Source organism: Arachis stenosperma, chromosome 7, assembly GCF_014773155.1.
Source record: "Arachis stenosperma cultivar V10309 chromosome 7, arast.V10309.gnm1.PFL2, whole genome shotgun sequence".
Lineage (NCBI taxonomy): Eukaryota > Viridiplantae > Streptophyta > Magnoliopsida > Fabales > Fabaceae > Arachis > Arachis stenosperma.
The window spans coordinates 45,545,208-45,567,464 of record NC_080383.1 but is presented as its reverse complement, the minus strand read 5'-3'; the positions used below and the strand labels follow the sequence as shown (position 1 = coordinate 45,567,464).

General features: G+C 33.3%; 2 protein-coding genes and 4 pseudogenes across 2 annotated transcripts; 3 read left to right on the top strand and 3 right to left on the bottom strand.

Moving 5' to 3' along the window:
- Window positions 1–914: 914 nt before the first annotated feature.
- Window positions 915–5,817, bottom strand: LOC130939756 (nardilysin-like; annotated as a pseudogene).
- Window positions 5,818–6,131: 314 nt separating this feature from the next.
- On the bottom strand, window positions 6,132–7,632 carry LOC130939755 (proliferating cell nuclear antigen-like; annotated as a pseudogene).
- A 463-nt stretch (window positions 7,633–8,095) lies between these two features.
- On the bottom strand, window positions 8,096–8,878 carry LOC130939754 (PR5-like receptor kinase). The gene has a single exon (XM_057867838.1). It carries the CDS (start codon window positions 8,876–8,878, stop codon window positions 8,096–8,098), a length of 783 nt encoding a protein of 260 aa, XP_057723821.1.
- Window positions 8,879–11,696: 2,818 nt separating this feature from the next.
- Window positions 11,697–14,379, top strand: LOC130939753 (PR5-like receptor kinase). Its single transcript, XM_057867837.1, has 2 exons — window positions 11,697–12,387; window positions 13,229–14,379. The coding sequence occupies exons 1-2, from the start codon at window positions 11,697–11,699 to the stop codon at window positions 14,377–14,379; spliced, it is 1,842 nt and encodes a 613-aa protein (XP_057723820.1).
- Window positions 14,380–14,843: 464 nt separating this feature from the next.
- LOC130939752 (proliferating cell nuclear antigen-like) lies at window positions 14,844–16,349 on the top strand (annotated as a pseudogene).
- A 497-nt stretch (window positions 16,350–16,846) lies between these two features.
- LOC130939751 (nardilysin-like) lies at window positions 16,847–21,915 on the top strand (annotated as a pseudogene).
- Window positions 21,916–22,257: the final 342 nt, after the last annotated feature.

The window sequence follows — 22,257 nt, the reverse complement described above, 5'->3', positions numbered from 1 at the left end:
AAAAATAAATGAGTTTATAATTATTGTTAAATAAAAATAATTAATTTAAAAATGTGAGTTTATAATTAAATTAAAATAAAAAAACAAAAGTAAACTATTTGATAAAAGATATCTATATGTAATATAATTTGCATGTATTTTAATGGAAAGCACATTAGCCTGGTGGTTGTGGAGTATTTTAGTTCCTTTGAGGGTAGGGGTTCGAACCCCACCTCAAGCATTTTAAAAAATTTTCACTCCCAAACGATTCGGTCGGACCGATTTTACCGAGTTTGACCGGTTCTTTCCAGATTTAACCGGTTCACACCGGTTCAACTCCTTGTGCGGTCTAAATACCGGACCGAACTGGTATAAGATTCGGTTTACCGGATTTCCGGTTGAACCGGCCGGTCCGGTCCGATTCTGCTAACAATGCTTCGTATTATATGTATTTTATATCAATAATTAGGCCATACTTGATATATATACATATACACACTAGTTAAGGAATAATGATAAAAAATCTTTAAAAATTTACAAGTGTATTAATTTGATCTCCAAAAGATTCACACCTCTAATTAGTATCTAAAAATAGAACTTTGAGTCAGATTGATCATTTTGAAGGTTAGAAAACAACACATTAGCAATCAATTCAAAGCCTTTGATCTTAGATACCATTTTCACTATTCATCCATAATTATATACCCAATATTCAGTGAGAAAGCAACATAAATCACAAAATTATACTATGCTGTGATGCTGTCATAAATCATTTCATGTGACAAACAAATAGAACAATAATACAGCGTACCAAGCTCCAAAAGGCCAAAAGAAGCTACCAATGAATGAAGACTTTCCTCGATTCCAAAATATTATTGATCAATAATAATTCGCACATAAATGTAATTTACACTTTAAAAACAAAGGCTCTCAAATCTGAATGGTACTTCATGAGTTCAAAAATGCATATCTTCAGGTTTTAACAAAGATTTGGATAAAACTCGGATGACATTTTAAATGAAGCTGGATATTTTATGGCTTGCACAGTTTCAGGCAGTGCAACATCATCTTCAAACTTTGTGTTGCAGCCCCATAACCGAGTGAGAAGTCGCTGGCACTTCGGAGACGACTGTCTGAAATATGTCCGGTACCCCTCAACAACATCTTGCTTGCTTATTAGTTCTTCAATTCTTCGGCTTCTTCTTTGATATCAAAGATATACCTGAAAAACAATATCCTTTGTTATCATTTCTTCAAGGTTGGTTCCTTACTCATCATCCACAAACTTATTATATAACTAAACGTAAAATCACCTTTTATCAAGTATCAACAATCTGACTCCACGATCGATTGCTCTCGTAGTTAAGCGAATGATCTTTCTCGAGCAGTTTTGCCAGTAACCCACTTTTGTAATTCTCAAAGGAATCATCATCAAGCCCATCCTGCAGTCAACATATAATTCCTTAGAACACAAGTCTTTTAATTTGGAAAAGAGTGGGGTGTGCAATTCTTGAGCACCCAAATCATGTCAAATTTAATGCAATTCATGAGGGAGCCATTAATCTCAGAACAATGAGATAGAAGGAATCAGGAATACTAACCAACATTTCTTCAACGCCATCTATGAAGTTGTCGATTCTATCTTGCACGTAAATTGGGTGTACTCAGATGATTGAACACAGAAACAAAACCCAAAAACACTGTACGTTAACCTAGGCTACATTCGACAACATATCCAAGCTGCTTTTTGTCCTGTATCCAGATACACACAAATAAATAAACAAATAAAGAAATAAAAATGAATACAACCCATAAAAAGCCATGGAAAGTGAAAACATATTTTCATTAACAAATGTTAAACGCTCAAATGCAAGAAACTAAATAGCATTCAATAGTCACCTCAGCTGATTGAAAAGCGGCTCATCCACAACTTCCTCAAAAAGATCAATTAAAGCTTTCAATTTGATTGATCCCAACCCAAGATCTTGCTCAATTTGAAAATATAGCTGCATGAATATTGAATACCAAATTAAGAAACAGGAGAAGTTGTTAGAAATTTCAAAAAAACAATTATCCATGAAAAGTGACAACAAAAATAATCCAACTGAAATTACCTCAACCACAGAATTCTTTTCTGACTTGTTCTTTACACAAACATCTCTAACTAGATTGGCACTGGATGAAAGGCAAATAACGTGCTCAGCGTGCCTCAGCTCAACGGGAAGTGGATTTACTATAAAGTTCGTCTTAAATATATTGATATGTCAATTACTTCTTCTGAAATATTTCCATGGCATAGACCCTCAATGATAGCTGTCCAAGGTTGATGTAAAGGAATAAATTTCAAACAATTTATTGATATAAAAACTAGAGAACTATAATATATCATGGAACTTATGTTTAAAAACCAAGTAATTAAAAAACTAAAAAACAAAGAACAAGCTACCAAGAAGTAGCTACTTCTTGTAAATGTAAGCATTATCAAGCTGAGACAGCAGATTCTCATACACACAACAGAACAAGTGCATCAAACAAAGTAGTATATTAAGTTTAGGGTTTAGGGTTTAAGGATATACACTTCCCATGCATGTATTTTTTGAAAACATTATTCTTTTTTTTTTACAGAAAATAAAATAAAACTGACAATAAAAGACTGCAAAATAGTCCAAACAATAACATATAAGATTAAATATTTCATGCCTACCTTGGAGCGAAGTTCGGGAAATGCAATCAAATCATCAAGAAACAAATCATTTAGATGATGCAGCTTTTCCTCAATGTCATAAAAGCTCGGCACAAAACTTGCAATCTCAAATATGACGAATGACTTAAAGGCTTGATGTTGGTATTCTTCAAAGTTCTCTTCATGTCTTCTTTATAACCTGAACGATAATGATGGTTCATTACAATCAACAAAGCAAACAGAACTATGGAACCGGGCAAAAAGGATAACATAGACATTTTGATAAGAGATAAAAGGAAATATGTGATGTACCTCAAATCGATTGCCAGCAGGAATAAAGGATCTAGCTACCGATAAAACTTTAGATAAGAGAACGGGAAGCTTCTCATTGAAACCATAGACCTTCAGTTCCAGTTGTCGCCAACATAGGAGACAGAAGTTTCTAACATTGCAATACTAGCTTGCAGTAGACACATGTTGTATGAAGTCCTTTAAAAATAAGATTTAAGGTACTACATTCACCAACAGTTTCTTAGATTGCCTAAGATGATTTAATTTTAACTCAAGCCAGATCTTATGATACAAATTTTGTACATAAAACTAGCAGATGATATTTTGGAAAGCTGGAATGAAAAAAAAAGTAATTAGTTGGGAGTTTGAATAGTCAGTTAAGAGTGGAAGCCCCTCTCTCTAAAAGATACCTTTCTCAATTAATCAGTTTACAAGCTTAAGGTATGAAGCTATGTAGTAAATAGAATTACCTAGTGAATCTGTTCAGAAACAAAAACGTATGAAGGACAGGAATCCTCAAACAAGAGAGAAGTAAAATAAAACAGAAACAACAAAAAATTTCTAAACTGAGCAACACTTTTAATGGAGGATATAATATAGACGAATGACTCTCTTTTAGTGTCAAGCAAGACAGACGATTTACCAGATATATGATTCATTCAACTATCTTTAAGGAGGAGAATGAACAATTCAAACAATACACAACTCTGGGCATTATATCCACCCTTCAAGTTAATCCGAAAATATGTCAACAGAACGTACAGAAAAATCACTTGGAATGAACTCATTTTTTGATGGAAGATGTAGCGAGGCCTCAATTTCTGGAGGATTTCTCCATAACTCCATTAAATCTTGAGCAATGTCTTCTTCAACATAACGTGAACCAAACTAAGGTCACATTGGACACCTGAAAAGTAGCACCATCAAGTGTTCAATCATGATGGAAATAACTTCCAGATATATTTTGTTAACAATTGAGTTTAGTTATCAATTCAATGGTTCAACATAACAGATTAACAGTGAAAGAAATAAATAAAAGTGCCAACTAGCCAAAGGTGAAAAGATAATCATGTTCCGACTTAAGGAACAACTTCGAAACAACCTCTACTCTCATGTTTTCTGGAATGAAGAAACCAAGAAGTGCTTTATCAATTGCTCATCCAAGTCTGGTAGACATAGTCACCATACATGACATGCTCTGGCGGATAAAAGAGTAAATTTTCTGCACAAGAAAATAATTCAAATAAGCAGAAAGATTATAACAAATGCATAGGAAGTATCTAAAATTTCAAAATATATGTAATTGGGTTGAAAGATAATAAATAAATGTTCGTTTTGCTATAAACAAACTGACAACAATTTTTTTTTAATCTCTATCATATGTGCATGTTCTCCAATATCCTATTGATTAACAAATAACTTAGAAAACAACTCCAAGCAGATAAATTAGAAACCTGAGAGTTCAGCAGCTAATCATCTTGCCGTTGCTCTTCTGCAAATCTAAAATCCATTTTCCCGATGCTTTGAAGTTCTGAATATCCATTTGTGGAGGAATTGATGCAATAACTTCAGGTATTGATAGACAAAGCCAATGATATCAAAGATCTGGGAAGTGAAATAATTTACCCATCAACTAGTCAATACTGTTTTCACACTTGTCTATTGACTGAAAAATTTTAATCCAAATAATATATAATAAAAAAGCTGAAATTGAAATAAAAATCTTATGTTTGAAGTCCCACTAAACACACTACTTGCTCTTACTCTCTTCTATCTGAAAGGCCATACAAGTGAAGAGATTATGATCACCTTTTCAAACCAGAGACAGTGAGGACCCTTTCTGATAGCTCCAAAAATTCCGCAACCCAACTCTCAAGCACATCAAGAGGGTACACATTTATACATAAAGCACATCACTATAAAGTATAACATACCAGTTTATATTGGTCTCAATCCTAATCCTGGCGTGAGCTGTTAAAACAAATAAATCTCATTTTTGTAGAAGATAAATCTATGATGAACCTAATCTTGAGACTAGTATAATTATTTCTCAACTATTAATAAATGTATAAGTGGCTGCAAACCTGCATACCCTGGTTGGCATATTGGGAATGGGAAAAAAAACTAAGCACCTTATATTGCTGGAAGAAAAACATGACTAAATAAAATTGTAAAACTTTAAATTGAATAAGGTGTAGGGAAGTAGGAATTCACCTCCACCAATAACAACAAGCTTCATTAATCCACCATGGTAATAATCTTTGTATAGTTTGAATATTTGCTTCCGCAAATTAACACCCTTCTCCATAGCATCAACCAAGCTCTTCTTATTCCCTTCATGTACATGGAAAAGAATGAAATAGTAATTTAATTATACAGAGAAATCTAGATATCTAATTGACCATGTAATAGCACTTTTATGGCATACCCCAAAAGAATCTGTTTAAAGGATGACCAATAGCAGAAGTATGGCGTTGAAGTTGTTGAAGACGGCAAGCTTCGCTTTGCAAAGCCTGGTTAAATTCTATGCTCAGTTTTGTATACCATTATGGTATACCAAAAACATTATCAGCAAACTGACCTAAGACATGAATAATGTTCTTTTTTTTCCCTTCAAAATGGAAATATGAAGTATGAACAATATTCTAATAGCAGCTATTTCAAACAAGTTCTTCCTCCAGTCCCAACACAAATTGACCCTTGCCATACAATCTTATAAGTAAGCCCAAAGAGCCCAACAAGCAGCTGGATAGAGAAGACCCAAGGAAATCCCGTTACACAGAAAGAAAAGCCGCCTAAGCCGAACCTCTACCAAGCCTTGCAGATGTAACATTGCTATCAACCTGCTCCCTGACACCACACATCCACAACACGTGTTGGTGAACCATACATCTCTGTATATCTACAATCTGTACACTAGAGTGACCCTATCTTAATTCAATTATACATGGCAGAGTGGCACGGAGTGGCAAGAGGCGAGTGGCGAGACTGCGAGAGGCGATGACCGAGCAACGAGCCAGGCAGCCAGCGACGAGCAGCGAAGCAAGCGAGCAGGGCAGGTCAGGTCAGGAGACACCGAGACAGCAAGCCAGCGACAAGCCAGTGAAAGACTGAGAAGTACTCACTAATTTTTTTACTGAGAAGTACTTAGTAATTTTTCAAATTCTACAACTGGAAGCTATGAATCCATCCGTCCAGCAATCTTGTATTCAACCACAACTGGAAGCTCATTTGAAAGACTGATGGTAACTTGGTTAGACAATCGTGCTGCCTTTGTGAAAGAGTTCATGTACCGCATGCAAATGTCAAGGACACAGGCTCATTCATCTCTACAGTAGTGGCTTCTTCAGGCTGCAATATCAACCAAATACCATGCAAAACCATCAATTAGTATGTATTTCAAATTATACGAGAACTAAATTGTACAAACAATAAAGTTATGATTAAAAAAGAACAAATAAATCTCTGTTACCTTGTCCACAGAAGAGTTATGCCCGCAGACAATGTTTGCAGTTCCAATATCATCTTTTGTGGAAAACTTTACACCTTCCTTAGTAACGGAAATGACAACTACAATATTCATCGCACACTGAACAAATTGTATCAGCTAAACTATTAACTTCCAAAAGAGAACCATAAAACCCCCGAAAATTCAGAGCAAAGCAAATTACCAGTGTCACCAATACTGCAAATCCTAGCAGACTCAGTAGACGGCATTCTAACAATGGCATGGTACTCTGCCTCAGGAATTCCAAGGTGCTCACTGTCGATATCCATCAACTTCATCTCAAAATCAGAAATTTATCTTGTGCTTCAGGACATAAACAGAAAAAAAAAAAGAATAGTCAGATTACAAATCTTTTCAATATCCAAAACTTCATAATTCAGATCTGAATCAAATGTAATATTAACAGCTGCACTACCAGAAACAGATTCCAATACATGAACAAAACACAGCTGAACACTATCTTGCTTGAAATTAAACACTAAAGCTTAATTCCTGCATATAAATTTTTACAATCCTAGAAATCCAATCACCAAACACTAAATTTTGTAGCAATTCATTAACAATGAATCATATCAACTACAGAATCAAGATCATGCCTCTCATCCCTTGCAGAATACTAAACTTTCAAACACACAAAAAACAATGTAATAGGTCTTCCCTTTCCAGTACAGTTTTCTAGCAAGAAAGAATCCTAAGCGTCAATAAAAAAGTTTAACGAATTAAAATAATACCATATCAAAATTAGCAACTAAAGATCAAACAGAAACAGGAAAAATGAACCATGCAGATATAAAACCCTAGAAATAATCGGACAAAATTAAAATGAAAATTGAAATCAAGATTTTTTGGGAAAATGAATAGTACTTGGGCTCTCGAATATGAAAGTGACGGTGTCGCTGCCGTCATCGCCCTTGACAGTGATGATTGTCATCATTTCCGGCGCACCGTAGCATCTTGGCCATGTTGAGATTCATCCCCATCGAGATATTGCGGTCGCACCGTAGTGCTCGAACCCTTCAGACCGCAGTAGGAGCGCCACGAGAGCAACGTGGCTCGAGTCCATGGCCTGGAGTGAGAACCCAGTCGCAGAGCAATCGAAGTTCGCATTGTTCACGAGCTCCCGGATTGCTTCTAGAACCTTCTTCAGCAAAGAGCCTTGCACCAAACGGAGTTCCAGCCAGCATCTTGAAAATGGGGGTGTTGCAGCTTTGCAGGTTTTCTTGCTTTCTGATTTTTTATTATGTCTGAACAGAATCAGTAATCTTTTAGCTGAATTGTTACTTTAGAATTATGCAAACATGATACACAACCAAAGATGCAATTCAAAATTCAAAGTGTTATAGAGACATATCACTGAATGATTAGAACAGTCCAATCAAATCAAATGCACGTAATTCTTTAATTTTAGACCCAACAAATCAAAATCAATAAAAAATTATTATCCAAATTATCAACGATATCAACCTCAAAAATTAAAATAACATATTTAAAGTTTACTAACTAAAATTAATTTAATTTAAATTAAATTTAAAAATTTTGGTCCAATTAAATTTAAATTAAATTCTAACAATAAAATTAAAATTAAAAAAAATTGAGTATTAAATTATAAATACATACCTTCTACTTAAGTGAACTTAACCATTTAATTCTTCAATTATCGAATTTGTCTCGTATATATCACTACGAGATGCACCTGAATACGATAAAAGAGGGAATGTAGGAGAAGAAGACATGACAAATTTCTCAGGACGTGATATTGCTTTAAGATCTCCCCCTAACATTTCCACCACTTTTTTCATTGTTGGTCTTTTTGATGGATCCGTTTGAATACAGTGTAAGCCCACTAACAAAATCTTTTGTATTATAATTTCATCATCTTTATCGAAAGCAAAACTTCTGTAATAAATAAAATCTTCATCTTGATCCTTATAAAGCCAATCAGGAAAGTAGGATTCACTATTATGAGATCTTTTAATATGTGGATCATCTCTTGCTCCCATCATTTCAAGAATTAACATTCCATAACTATACACATCTGACATGCAAGAAACTCCACCATATGCTCGTCGATTAAACATTTCTGGTGCAATATAATCCGGAGTCCCTCTTATGCTAAATGTTCGCCTACTACTTTTATTATTTTTGCATATTTTAGCTAATCCAAAATCTGTAATTTTTGGACAAAACTTTTCATCAAGAAGCACATTTTGAGGTTTGATATCAAGATGCAAAATTTTTGTATTACATCTTTCATGTAAGTAGTCTAATCCTTGAGCAATGCTATTTACAATATTGTACAGTTCTTTCCAATCTAAATTAGAAAAGAGAGAACTAAGAGAGGAACGTCCATGTTTATATTTATATTTGTCCAAAGAGCTATTGGACATAAATTCATAAATAAGGGCTTGTTTATTCATTTCGTAGCAAAATCCCCAAAGTGAAACAATGTTCACATGAGATGTTCTGCTGATAGTAACAACTTCATTTACGAATTCTTCCACACTTCCTTTTGACTTTTTAAGTATTTTCACTGCCACTTGACTACCATCATTTAAACTTCCTTATATACAATACCATATCCTCCTTGTCCCAATTTCTCACAAAATGAATTTGTCATCTGTTTTACTTCTGCATAAGTATATCTTTTTACCAGTGTTATAGTACGATAACTTGCTATCAAACTATCAACTTGCTTATCAATAGAAAATTTTTTTGTCTCTTATAATAATAAACAATCACAACAAAGATGATTACAATAACACCAACACCAGCAATTGAAATACCTGCATGTATACATTGAAGTAAAAAATAATCACAAAATAGAAATTTAGATTAAAATACTATTTAAGTATCATCTTATTAAATAATTAACTGTATATTATTTATAAATTTTTAGAAAATAAGTAACAAATTAACTAATTTTACTAATCTACCAAAAAATATTAAATATATTATTTTTATACAATGATAATAAAATTTTATCATCTCCTAATAATATTATTTTAGTTAATTATAACATGTTACTTGAGAAACTTAATTAAGACTTAAACCTAATTATAAAGTTACAAAACTATTATTATTTATTTTATATTTAACAACCGAATAAACATAAAAAAAACTATAAAGTAATTACTTTAGAGTTAAAAACACTAATGTATAGGTATTTAATAATTAATTATTTCTAAATGTATCATGTAATTTTGTAGAGAGTAAAAATATAAAATAAATATATATTATATTCAAAAGTGAAAATAATAATTTTAGTGAATAGTTTTTTTTTCATAACCCAACGAATACTGTATACGGACAAATGAAATTTATATTTGTTTGGTAATGCAAATTTGCATACTAGTTAAATAAAATTTTAAAATATTTTAATTTAAAAGCACCATATTTAACAAAAAAATATATATAGCAAACGGTAAAACTAAATACCACATCACTCGTGACAACTACATGTATTTTTAGTTTTATAATAGGACAAATTTTATTTTCCAATACTTTACTACTTTTGTATGCAATCTCTTATTTGTATAAATTTATAAGTTTAACATCTTAATTTTGTTTTGTTTTTTATTTTTGTAACTTTACCATTATTCAATATAGAAATAATAATGAGCGTACCTATGATGAAAGCAGAAGATAGCGAAATTTTAGATGAGTGAGACTGCTGAAGAAAAATATTGCCCGTTGTAATGACCATGATCTTTTTTGAAAATGGTGGAAGATTTCCCGATAGATTGTTGTTGGACACATCCAAAAACTTGAGTTGTTGTAAGCTTGTCAAACTTTCTGGTATGGACCCATTCAATCTGTTTCCACCAAGATATAATTGACACAGATCCGTTAAATTTTTGAATGAAGGGGATATTGACCCAGTCAAATTCAAATTTGTTAAATTAACGGTTCTGATATTGCCATTATCATCACATGTAATGAAATTCCAAGCTTCACAGGGATTGTTTCCTCTCCATGATTGCGCCAATAGGAATGGATAATGAAATCCCTGAGCAACTTGAAGCAAAGTAGTGACTCTGTGATCACAAGACCCAGGATGATCTAAACAGAATCCATTAGACGTAAGATTTACTTCTGGAGTCCGAACTTTATTAAATAAAGGAAGAGGACCCTGCAACCAGTTGTTTTCCAACGAAACTTGATAGATTTCATTGAGCAATCCCAGAGAAGGTAGAACTACACCTGTTAATCTATTATTTGCCAAGGACAGATATTTCAAATGTTTGCAATTGGATAGGTCTGGAATAGAACCCTCAAATGAGTTCCCCTCAAGATTCACTTGAAACAATTGTGGCATAGAGGAAAGAAATTGAATTGTACCCGACAACTTATTATCCTTGGGGTGGTTGAGTTTCAATACAGTTAACCTGGTTAGTTTTAAAAAAGACTTAGGCAACACTCCTGTGAGATTATTTTCAGAGAGATCAAAATTTTGCAATACGGGAAAAGAATCAAAGATATCCGGCAAGGAGCCTATGAGGTTTGTATTCTCGAGGTTGATGATGGTAAGGCGTGAGTTGGTATTCAAGTTGGTGGGAAAAGTCCAAGATGAGAGGTTAGTATTGTACCTCTAGTCAAAGAGTTTCAAATTTTCTAAACCACATAAGCAATCGTGAGGAATGGAGATGAAGTTGTTGTAGGACAAATACAGATATTGGAGGTAAGAGAGATTCGAAAAAGAAGGCAAAAGGTTAGTATTGTACCTCTAGTCAAAGAGTTCCAAATTTTCTAAACCACATAAGCAATCGTGAGGAATGGAGATGAAGTTGTTGTAGGACAAATACAGATATTGGAGGTAAGAGAGATTCGAAAAAGAAGGCAAAAATTTTGCCTTCTTTTTCGAATCTCTCTTACCTCCAATATCTGTATTTGTCCTACAACAACTTCATCTCCATTCCTCACGATTGCTTATGTGGTTTAGAAAATTTGGAACTCTTTGACTAGAGGTACAATACTAACCTCTCATCTTGGACTTTTCCCACCAACTTGAATACCAACTCACGCCTTACCATCATCAACCTCGAGAATACAAACCTCATAGGCTCCTTGCCGGATATCTTTGATTCTTTTTCCGTATTGCAAAATTTTGATCTCTCTGAAAATAATCTCACAGGAGTGTTGCCTAAGTCTTTTTTAAAACTAACCAGGTTAACTGTATTGAAACTCAACCACCCCAAGGATAATAAGTTGTCGGGTACAATTCAATTTCTTTCCTCTATGCCACAATTGTTTCAAGTGAATCTTGAGGGGAACTCATTTGAGGGTTCTATTCCAGACCTATCCAATTGCAAACATTTGAAATATCTGTCCTTGGCAAATAATAGATTAACAGGTGTAGTTCTACCTTCTCTGGGATTGCTCAATGAAATCTATCAAGTTTCGTTGGAAAACAACTGGTTGCAGGGTCCTCTTCCTTTATTTAATAAAGTTCGGACTCCAGAAATAAATCTTACGTCTAATGGATTCTGTTTAGATCATCCTGGGTCTTGTGATCACAGAGTCACTACTTTGCTTCAAGTTGCTCAGGGATTTCATTATCCATTCCTATTGGCGCAATCATGGAGAGGAAACAATCCCTGTGAAGCTTGGAATTTCATTACATGTGATGATAATGGCAATATCAGAACCGTTAATTTAACAAATTTGAATTTGACTGGGTCAATATCCCCTTCATTCAAAAATTTAACGGATCTGTGTCAATTATATCTTGGTGGAAACAGATTGAATGGGTCCATACCAGAAAGTTTGACAAACTTACAACAACTCAAGTTTTTGGATGTGTCCAACAACAATCTATCGGAAAATCTTCCACCATTTTCAAAAAAGATCATGGTCATTACAACGGGCAATATTTTTCTTCAGCAGTCTCACTCATCTAAAATTTCGCTATCTTCTGCTTTTATCATAGGTACGTTCATTATTATTTCTATATTGAATAATGGTAAAGTTACAAAAATAAAAAACAAAACAAAATTAAGATGTTAAACTTATAAATTTATACAAATAAGAGATTGCATACAAAAGTAGTAAAGTATTGGAAAATAAAATTTGTCCTATTATAAAACTAAAAATACATGTAGTTGTCACGAGTGATGTGGTATTTAGTTTTACCGTTTGCTATATATATTTTTTTGTTAAATATGGTGCTTTTAAATTAAAATATTTTAAAATTTTATTTAACTAGTATGCAAATTTGCATTACCAAACAAATATAAATTTCATTTGTCCGTATACAATATTCGTTGGGTTATGAAAAAAAAACTATTCACTAAAATTATTATTTTCACTTTTGAATATATATATTTATTTTTTATATTTTTACTCTCTACAAAATTACATGATACATTTAGAAATAATTAATTATTAAATACCCATACATTAGTGTTTTTAACTCTAAAGTAATTACTTTATAGTTTTTTTTTATGTTTATTCGGTTGTTAAATATAAAATAAATAATAATAGTTTTGTAACTTTATAATTAGGTTTAAGTCTTAATTAAGTTTCTCAAGTAACATGTTATAATTAACTAAAATAATATTATTAGGAGATAATAAAATTTTATTATCATTGTATAAAAATAATATATTTAATATTTTTTGGTAGATTAGTAAAATTAGTTAATTTGTTACCTATTTTCTAAAAATTTATAAATAATATACAGTTAATTATTTAATAAGATGATACTTAAATAGTATTTTAATCTAAATTTCTATTTTGTGATTATTTTTTACTTCAATGTATACATGCAGGTATTTCAATTGCTGGTGTTGGTGTTATTGTAATCATCTTTGTTGTGATTGTTTATTATTATAAGAGACAAAAAAAATTTTCTATTGATAAGCAAGTTGATAGTTTGATAGCAAGTTATCGTACTATAACACTGGTAAAAAGATATACTTATGCAGAAGTAAAACAGATGACAAATTCATTTTGTGAGAAATTGGGACAAGGAGGATATGGTATTGTATATAAAGGAAGTTTAAATGATGGTAGTCAAGTGGCAGTGAAAATACTTAAAAAGTCAAAAGGAAGTGTGGAAGAATTCGTAAATGAAGTTGTTACTATCAGCAGAACATCTCATGTGAACATTGTTTCACTTTGGGGATTTTGCTACGAAATGAATAAACAAGCCCTTATTTATGAATTTATGTCCAATAGCTCTTTGGACAAATATAAATATAAACATGGACGTTCCTCTCTCAGTTCTCTCTTTTCTAATTTAGATTGGAAAGAACTGTACAATATTGTAAATAGCATTGCTCAAGGATTAGACTACTTACATGAAAGATGTAATACAAAAATTTTGCATCTTGATATCAAACCTCAAAATGTGCTTCTTGATGAAAAGTTTTGTCCAAAAATTGCAGATTTTGGATTAGCTAAAATATGCAAAAATAATAAAAGTAGTAGGCTAACATTTAGCATAAGAGGGACTCCGGGTTATATTGCACCAGAAATGTTTAATCGACGAGCATATGGTGGAGTTTTTTGCATGTCAGATGTGTATAGTTATGGAATGTTAATTCTTGAAATGATGGGGGCAAGAGATGATCCACATATTAAAAGATCTCATAATAGTGAATCCTACTTTCCTGATTGGCTTTATAAGGATCAAGATGAAGATTTTATTTATTACAGAAGTTTTGCTTTCGATAAAGATGATGAAATTATAATACAAAAGATTTTGTTAGTGGGCTTACACTGTATTCAAACGGATCCATCAAAAAGACCAACAATGAAAAAAGTGGTGGAAATGTTAGGGGGAGATCTTAAAGCAATATCACGTCCTGAGAAATTTGTCATGTCTTCTTCTCCTACATTCCCTCTTTTATCGTATTCAGGTGCATCTCGTAGTGATATATATGAGACAAATTCGATAATTGAAGAATTAAATGGTTAAGTTCACTTAAGTAGAAGGTATGTATTTATAATTTAATACTCAATTTTTTTTAATTTTAATTTTATTGTTAGAATTTAATTTAAATTTAATTGGACCAAAATTTTTAAATTTAATTTAAATTAAAATTAATTTTAGTTAGTAAACTTTAAATATGTTATTTTAATTTTTGAGGTTGATATCGTTGATAATTTGGATAATAATTTTTTATTGATTTTGATTTGTTGGGTCTAAAATTAAAGAATTACGTGCATTTGATTTGATTGGACTGTTCTAATCATTCAGTGATATGTCTCTATAACACTTTGAATTTTGAATTGCATCTTTGGTTGTGTATCATGTTTGCATAATTCTAAAGTAACAATTCAGCTAAAAGATTACTGATTCTATTCAGACATAATAAAAAATCAGAAAGCAAGAAAACCTGCAAAGCTGCAACACCCCCATTTTCAAGATGCTGGCTGGAACTCCGTTTGGTGCAAGGCTCTTTGCTGAAGAAGGTTCTAGAAGCAATCCGGGAGCTCATGAACAATGCGAACTTCGATTGCTCTGCGACTGGGTTCTCACTCCAGGCCATGGACTCGAGCCACGTTGCTCTCGTGGCGCTCCTACTGCGGTCTGAAGGGTTCGAGCACTACGGTGCGACCGCAACATCTCGATGGGGATGAATCTCAACATGGCCAAGATGCTACGGTGCGCCGGAAATGATGACAATCATCACTGTCAAGGGCGATGACGGCAGCGACACCGTCACTTTCATATTCGAGAGCCCAAGTACTATTCATTTTCCCAAAAAATCTTGATTTCAATTTTCATTTTAATTTTGTCCGATTATTTCTAGGGTTTTATATCTGCATGGTTCATTTTTCCTGTTTCTGTTTGATCTTTAGTTGCTAATTTTGATATGGTATTATTTTAATTCGTTAAACTTTTTTATTGACGCTTAGGATTCTTTCTTGCTAGAAAACTGTACTGGAAAGGGAAGACCTATTACATTGTTTTTTGTGTGTTTGAAAGTTTAGTATTCTGCAAGGGGATGAGAGGCATGATCTTGATTCTGTAGTTGATATGAGTTCAATTGTTAATGAATTGCTACAAAATTTAGTGTTTGGTGATTGGATTTCTAGGATTGTAAAAATTTATATGCAGGAATTAAGCTTTAGTGTTTAATTTCAAGCAAGATAGTGTTCAGCTGTGTTTTGTTCATGTATTGGAATCTGTTTCTGGTAGTGCAGCTGTTAATATTACATTTTGATTCAAGATCTGAATTATGAAGTTTTGGATATTGAAAAGATTTGTAATCTGACTATTCTTTTTTTTTTCTGTTTATGTCCTGAAGCACAAGATAAATTTCTGATTTTGAGATGAAGTTGATGGATATCGACAGTGAGCACCTTGGAATTCCTGAGGCAGAGTACCATGCCATTGTTAGAATGCCGTCTACTGAGTCTGCTAGGATTTGCAGTATTGGTGACACTGGTAATTTGCTTTGCTCTGAATTTTCGGGGGTTTTATGGTTCTCTTTTGGAAGTTAATAGTTTAGCTGATACAATTTGTTCAGTGTGCGATGAATATTGTAGTTGTCATTTCCGTTACTAAGGAAGGTGTAAAGTTTTCCACAAAAGATGATATTGGAACTGCAAACATTGTCTGCAGGCATAACTCTTCTGTGGACAAGGTAACAGAGATTTATTTGTTCTTTTTTAATCATAACTTTATTGTTTGTACAATTTAGTTCTCGTATAATTTGAAATACATACTAATTGATGGTTTTGCATGGTATTTGGTTGATATTGCAGCCTGAAGAAGCCACTACTGTAGAGATGAATGAGCCTGTGTCCTTGACATTTGCATTGCGGTACATGAACTCTTTCACAAAGGCAGCACGATTGTCTAACCTAGTTACCATCAGTCTTTCAAATGAGCTTCCAGTTGTGGTTGAATACAAGATTGCTGGACGGATGGATTCATAGCTTCCAGTTGTAGAATTTGAAAAATTACTGAGTACTTCTCAGTAAAAAAATTAGTGAGTACTTCTCAGTCTTTCACTGGCTTGTCGCTGGCTTGCTGTCTCGGTGTCTCCTGACCTGACCTGCCTTGCTCGCTTGCTTCGCTGCTCGTCGCTGGCTGCCTGGCTCGTTGCTCGGTCATCGCCTCTCGCAGTCTCGCCACTCGCCTCTTGCCACTCCGTGCCACTCTGCCTCTGCGTCTCTCTCTCGCGTTCTCGCCTCTCCACTCTCCGGTGAGAATTGATTTTATCAATTTAGAAATAAGAATTTGAATAATTGAATAATTATTGTGATAATGTGATTCTGTGAAACTGTGTATCTCATGCTGTTTGAATAATTGGATCATTGGATTTGGATGATTTGTTTGTGTATATTTATGTATAATTGAATTAAGATAGGGTCACTCTAGTGTACAGATTGTAGATATACAGAGATGTATGGTTCACCAACACGTGTTGTGGATGTGTGGTGTCAGGGAGCAGGTTGATAGCAATGTTACATCTGCAAGGCTTGGTAGAGGTTCGGCTTAGGCGGCTTTTCTTTCTGTGTAACGGGATTTCTTTGGGTCTTCTCTATCCAGCTGCTTGTTGGGCTCTTTGGGCTTACTTATAAGATTGTATGGCAAGGGTCAATTTGTGTTGGGACTGGAGGAAGAACTTGTTTGAAATAGCTGCTATTAGAATATTGTTCATACTTCATATTTCCATTTCGAAGGGAAAAAAAAGAACATTATTCATGTCTTAGGTCAGTTTGCCGATAATGTTTTTGGTATACCATAATGGTATACAAAACTGAGCATAGAATTTAACCAGGCTTTGCAAAGCGAAGCTTGCCGTCTTCAACAACTTCAACGCCATACTTCTGCTATTGGTCATCCTTTAAACAGATTCTTTTGGGGTATGCCATAAAAGTGTTGCTATTACATGGTCAATTAGATATCTAGATTTCTCTGTATAATTAAATTACTATTTCATTCTTTTCCATGTACATGAAGGGAATAAGAAGAGCTTGGTTGATGCTATGGAGAAGGGTGTTAATTTGCGGAAGCAAATATTCAAACTATACAAAGATTATTACCATGGTGGATTAATGAAGCTTGTTGTTATTGGTGGAGGTGAATTCCTACTTCCCTACACCATTATTCAATTTAAAGTTTTACAATTTTATTTTAGTCATGTTTTTCTTCCAGCAATAATAAGGTGCTTAGTTTTTTTTTTTTCCCATTCCCAATATGCCAACCAGGGTATGCAGGTTTGCAGCCACTTATACATTTATTAATAGTTGAGAAATAATTATACTAGTCTCAAGATTAGGTTCATCATAGATTTATCTTCTACAAAAATGAGATTTATTTGTTTTAACAGCTCACGCCAGGATTAGGATTGAGACCAATATAAACTGGTATGTTTATACTTTATAGTGATGTGCTTTATGTATAAATGTGTAGACCCTCTTGATGTGCTTGAGAGTTGGGTTGCGGAATTATTTGGAGCTATCAGAAAGGGTCCTCACCGTCTCTGGTGTTGAAAAGGTGATCATAATCTCTTCACTTGTATGGCCTTTCAGATAGAAGAGAGTAAGAGCAAGTAGTGTGTTTAGTGGGACTTCAAACATAAGATTTTTATTTCAATTTCAGCTTTATTATTATTATTATTATATTGGATTAAAATTTTTCAGTCAATAGACAAGTGTGAAAACAGTATTGACTAGTTGATGGGTAAATTAACTTGTGTGATCATTCAGATCAGCTTATGCTTTCCAATTTCTACAAATTACTTCTCTTCAATATGGCTTAACTTTGATTTCACTTCCCAGATCTTTGATATCATTGGCTTTGTCTATCAATACTTGAAGTTATTGCATCAAATTCCTCCACAAGAATGGATATTCAGAGAACTTCAAAGCATCGGGAAAATGGATTTTAGATTTGCAGAAGAGCAACGGCAAGATGATTATGCTGCTGAACTCTCAGGTTTCTAATTTATCTGCTTGGAGTTGTTTTCTTAAGTTATTTGTTAATCAATAGGATATGGAGAACATGCAACATATGATAGAGATTAAAAAAAAATTGTTGTCAGTTTGTGTTTATAGCAAAAACTGAACATTTATTTATTATGCTTTCAACCCAATTACAATATATTTTGAAATTTTAGATACTTCCTATGCAGATTTGTTATATCTTTCTGGCTTATTTGAATTATTTTCTTGTGCAGAAAATTTACTCTTTTATCCGCCAGAGCATGTCATGTATGGTGACTATGTCTACCAGACTTGGGATGAGCAATTGATAAAGCAACTTCTTGGTTTCTTCATTCCAGAAAACATGAGAGTAGAGGTTGTTTCGAAGTTGTTCCTTAAGTCGGAACATGAGTTATCTTTTCACCTTTGGCTAGTTGGCACTTTTATTTATTTCTTTCACTGTTAATCTGTTATGTTGAACCATTGGGAATTGATAACTAAACTCAATTGTTAACAAAATATATCTGGAAGTTATATTTCCATCATGATGATTGAACAACTTGATGGTGCTACTTTTCAGGTGTCCAATGTGAACCTTAGTTTGGTTCACGTTATGTTGAAGAAGACATTGCTCAAGATTTAATGGAGTTATGGAGAAATCCTCCAGAAATTGAGGCCTCGCTACATCTTCCATCAAAAAATGAGTTCATTCCAAGTGATTTTTCTGTACGTTCTGTTGACATATTTTCGGATTAACTTGAAGGGTGGATATGCTAATGCCCAGAGTTGTGTATTGTTTGAATTGTTCATTCTCCTCCTTAAAGATGAGTTGAATGAATCATATATCTGGTAAATCGTCTGTCTTGCTTGACACTAAAAGTAGAGTCATTCGTCTATATTATATATCCTCCATTAAAAGATGTTGCTCAGTTAGAAATTTTTTGTTGTTTCTGTTATTTATTTACTTCTCTCTTGTTTGGAGGATTTCCTGTCCTTCATACGTTTTGTTTCTGAACAGATTCACTAGGTAATTCTATTTACTACATAGCTTCATACCTTAAGCTTGTAAACTGATTAATTGAGAAAGGTATCTTTTAGAGAGAGGGGCTTCCACTCTTAACTGACTATTCAAACTCCCAACTAATTACTTTTTTTTTCATTCCAGCTTTCCAAAATATCATCTGCTAGTTTATATGTACAAAATTTTGTATCATAAGATCTGGCTTGAGTTAAAATTAAATCATCTTAGGCAATCTAAGAAACTGTTGGTGAATGTAGTACCTTAAATCTTATTTTTAAAGGACTTCATACAACATGTGTCTATCTGTGCAAGCTAGTATTGCAATGTTAGAAACTTCTGTCTCCTATGTTGGCGACAAACTGGAACTGAAGGTCTATGGTTTCAATGAGAAGCTTCCCGTTCTCTTATCTAAAGTTTTATCGGTAGCTAGATCCTTTATTCCTGCTGGCAATCGATTTGAGGTACATCACATATTTCCTTTTATCTCTTATCAAAATGTCTATGTTATCCTTTTTGCCCGGTTCCATAGTTCTGTTTGCTTTGTTGATTGTAATGAACCAATCATTATCGTTCAGGTTATAAAAGAAGACATGAAGAGAACTTTGAAGAATACCAACATGAAGCCTTTAAGTCATTCGTCATATTTGAGATTGCAAGTTTTGTGCCGAGCTTTTATGACATTGAGGAAAAGCTGCATCATCTAAATGATTTGTTTCTTGATGATTTGATTGCATTTATCCCCGAACTTCGCTCCAAGGTAGGCATGAAATATTTAATCTTATATGTTATTGTTTGGACTATTTTGCAGTCTTTTATTGTCAAGTTTTATTTTATTTTCTGTAAAAAAAAAAGAATAATGTTTTCAAAAAATACATGCATGGGAAGTGTTATATCCTTAAACCCTAAACCCTAAACTTAATATAACTACTTTGTTTGATGCACTTGTTCTGTTTGTGTGTATGAGAATCTGTTGTCTCAGCTTGATAATGCTTACATTTACAAGAAAGTAGCTACTTCTTGGTAGCTTGTTCTTTGTTTTTTAGTTTTTAATTACTTGGTTTTTAAACATAAGTTCCATGATATATTATAGTTCTCTAGTTTATATCAATAAATTGTTTGAAATTTATTCCTTTACATCAACCTTGGACAGCTATACATTGAGGGTCTATGCCATGGAAATATTTCAGAAGAAGTAATTGACATATCAAATATATTTAAGACGAACTTTATAGTAAATCCACTTCCCGTTGAGCTGAGGCACGCTGAGCACGTTATTTGCCTTTCATCCAGTGCCAATCTAGTTAGAGATGTTTGTGTAAAGAACAAGTCAGAAAAGAATTCTGTGGTTGAGGTAATTTCAGTTGGATTATTTTTGTTTGTCACTTTTCATGGATAATTGTTTTTTTTTGAAATTTCTAACAAACTTCTCCTGTTTCTTAATTTGGTATTCAATATTCATGCAGCTATATTTTCAAATTGAGCAAGATCTTGGGTTGGGATCAATCAAATTGAAAGCTTTAATTGATCTTTTTGAGGAAGTTGTGGATGAGCCGCTTTTCAATCAGCTGAGGTGACTATTGAATGCTATTTTAGTTTCTTGCATTTGAGCGTTTAACATTTGTTAATGAAAATATGTTTTCACTTTCCATGGCTTTTTATGGGTTGTATTCATTTTTATTTCTTTATTTGTTTATTTATTTGTGTGTATCTGGATACAGGACAAAAGAGCAGCTTGGATATGTTGTCGAATGTAGCCTACGGTTAACGTACAGTGTTTTTGGGTTTTGTTTCTGTGTTCAATCATCTGAGTACGACCCAATTTACGTGCAAGATAGAATCGACAACTTCATAGATGGCGTTGAAGAAATGTTGGTTAGTATTCCTGATTCCTTCTATCTCATTGTTCTGAGATTAATGGCTCCCTCATGAATTGCATTAAATTTGACATGATTTGGGTGCTCAAGAAATTGTAGGCACACCCTACTCTTTTCCAAATTAAAAGACTTGTGTTCTAAGGAATTATATGTTGACTGCAGGATGGGCTTGATGATGATTCCTTTGAGAATTACAAAAGTGGGTTACTGGCAAAACTGCTCGAGAAAGATCATTCGCTTAACTACGAGAGCAATCGATTGTGGAGTCAGATTGTTGATACTTGATAAAAGGTGATTTTACGTTTAGTTATATAATAAGTTTGTGGATGATGAGTAAGGAAGACCAACCTTGAAGAAAATGATAACAAAGGATATTGTTTTTCAGGTATATCTTTGATATATCAAAGAAGGAAGCCGAAGAATTGAAGAACATAATAAGCAAGCAAGATGTTGTTGAGGGGTACCGGACATATTTCAGACAGTCGTCTCTGAAGTGCCAACGACTTCTCACTCGGTTATGGGGCTGCAACACAAAGTTTGAAGATGATGTTGCACTGCCTGAAACTGTGCAAGCCATAAAATATCCAGCTTCATTTAAAATGTCATCCGAGTTTTATCCAAATCTTTGTTAAAACCTGAAGATATGCATTTTTGAACTCATGAAGTACCATTCAGATTTGAGAGCCTTTGTTTTTAAAGTGTAAATTACATTTATGTGCGAATTATTATTGATCAATAATATTTTGGAATCGAGTAAAGTCTTCATTCATTGGTAGTTTCTTTTGGCCTTTTGGAGCTTGGTACGCTGTATTATTGTTCTATTTGTTTGTCACATGAAATGATTTATGACAGCATCACAGCATAGTATAATTTTGTGATTTATGTTGCTTTCTCACTGAATATTGGGTATATAATTATGGATTAATAGTGAAAATGGTATCTAAGATCAAACGCTTTGAATTGATTGCTAATGTGTTGTTATCTAACCATCAAAATGATCAATCTGACTCAAAGTTCT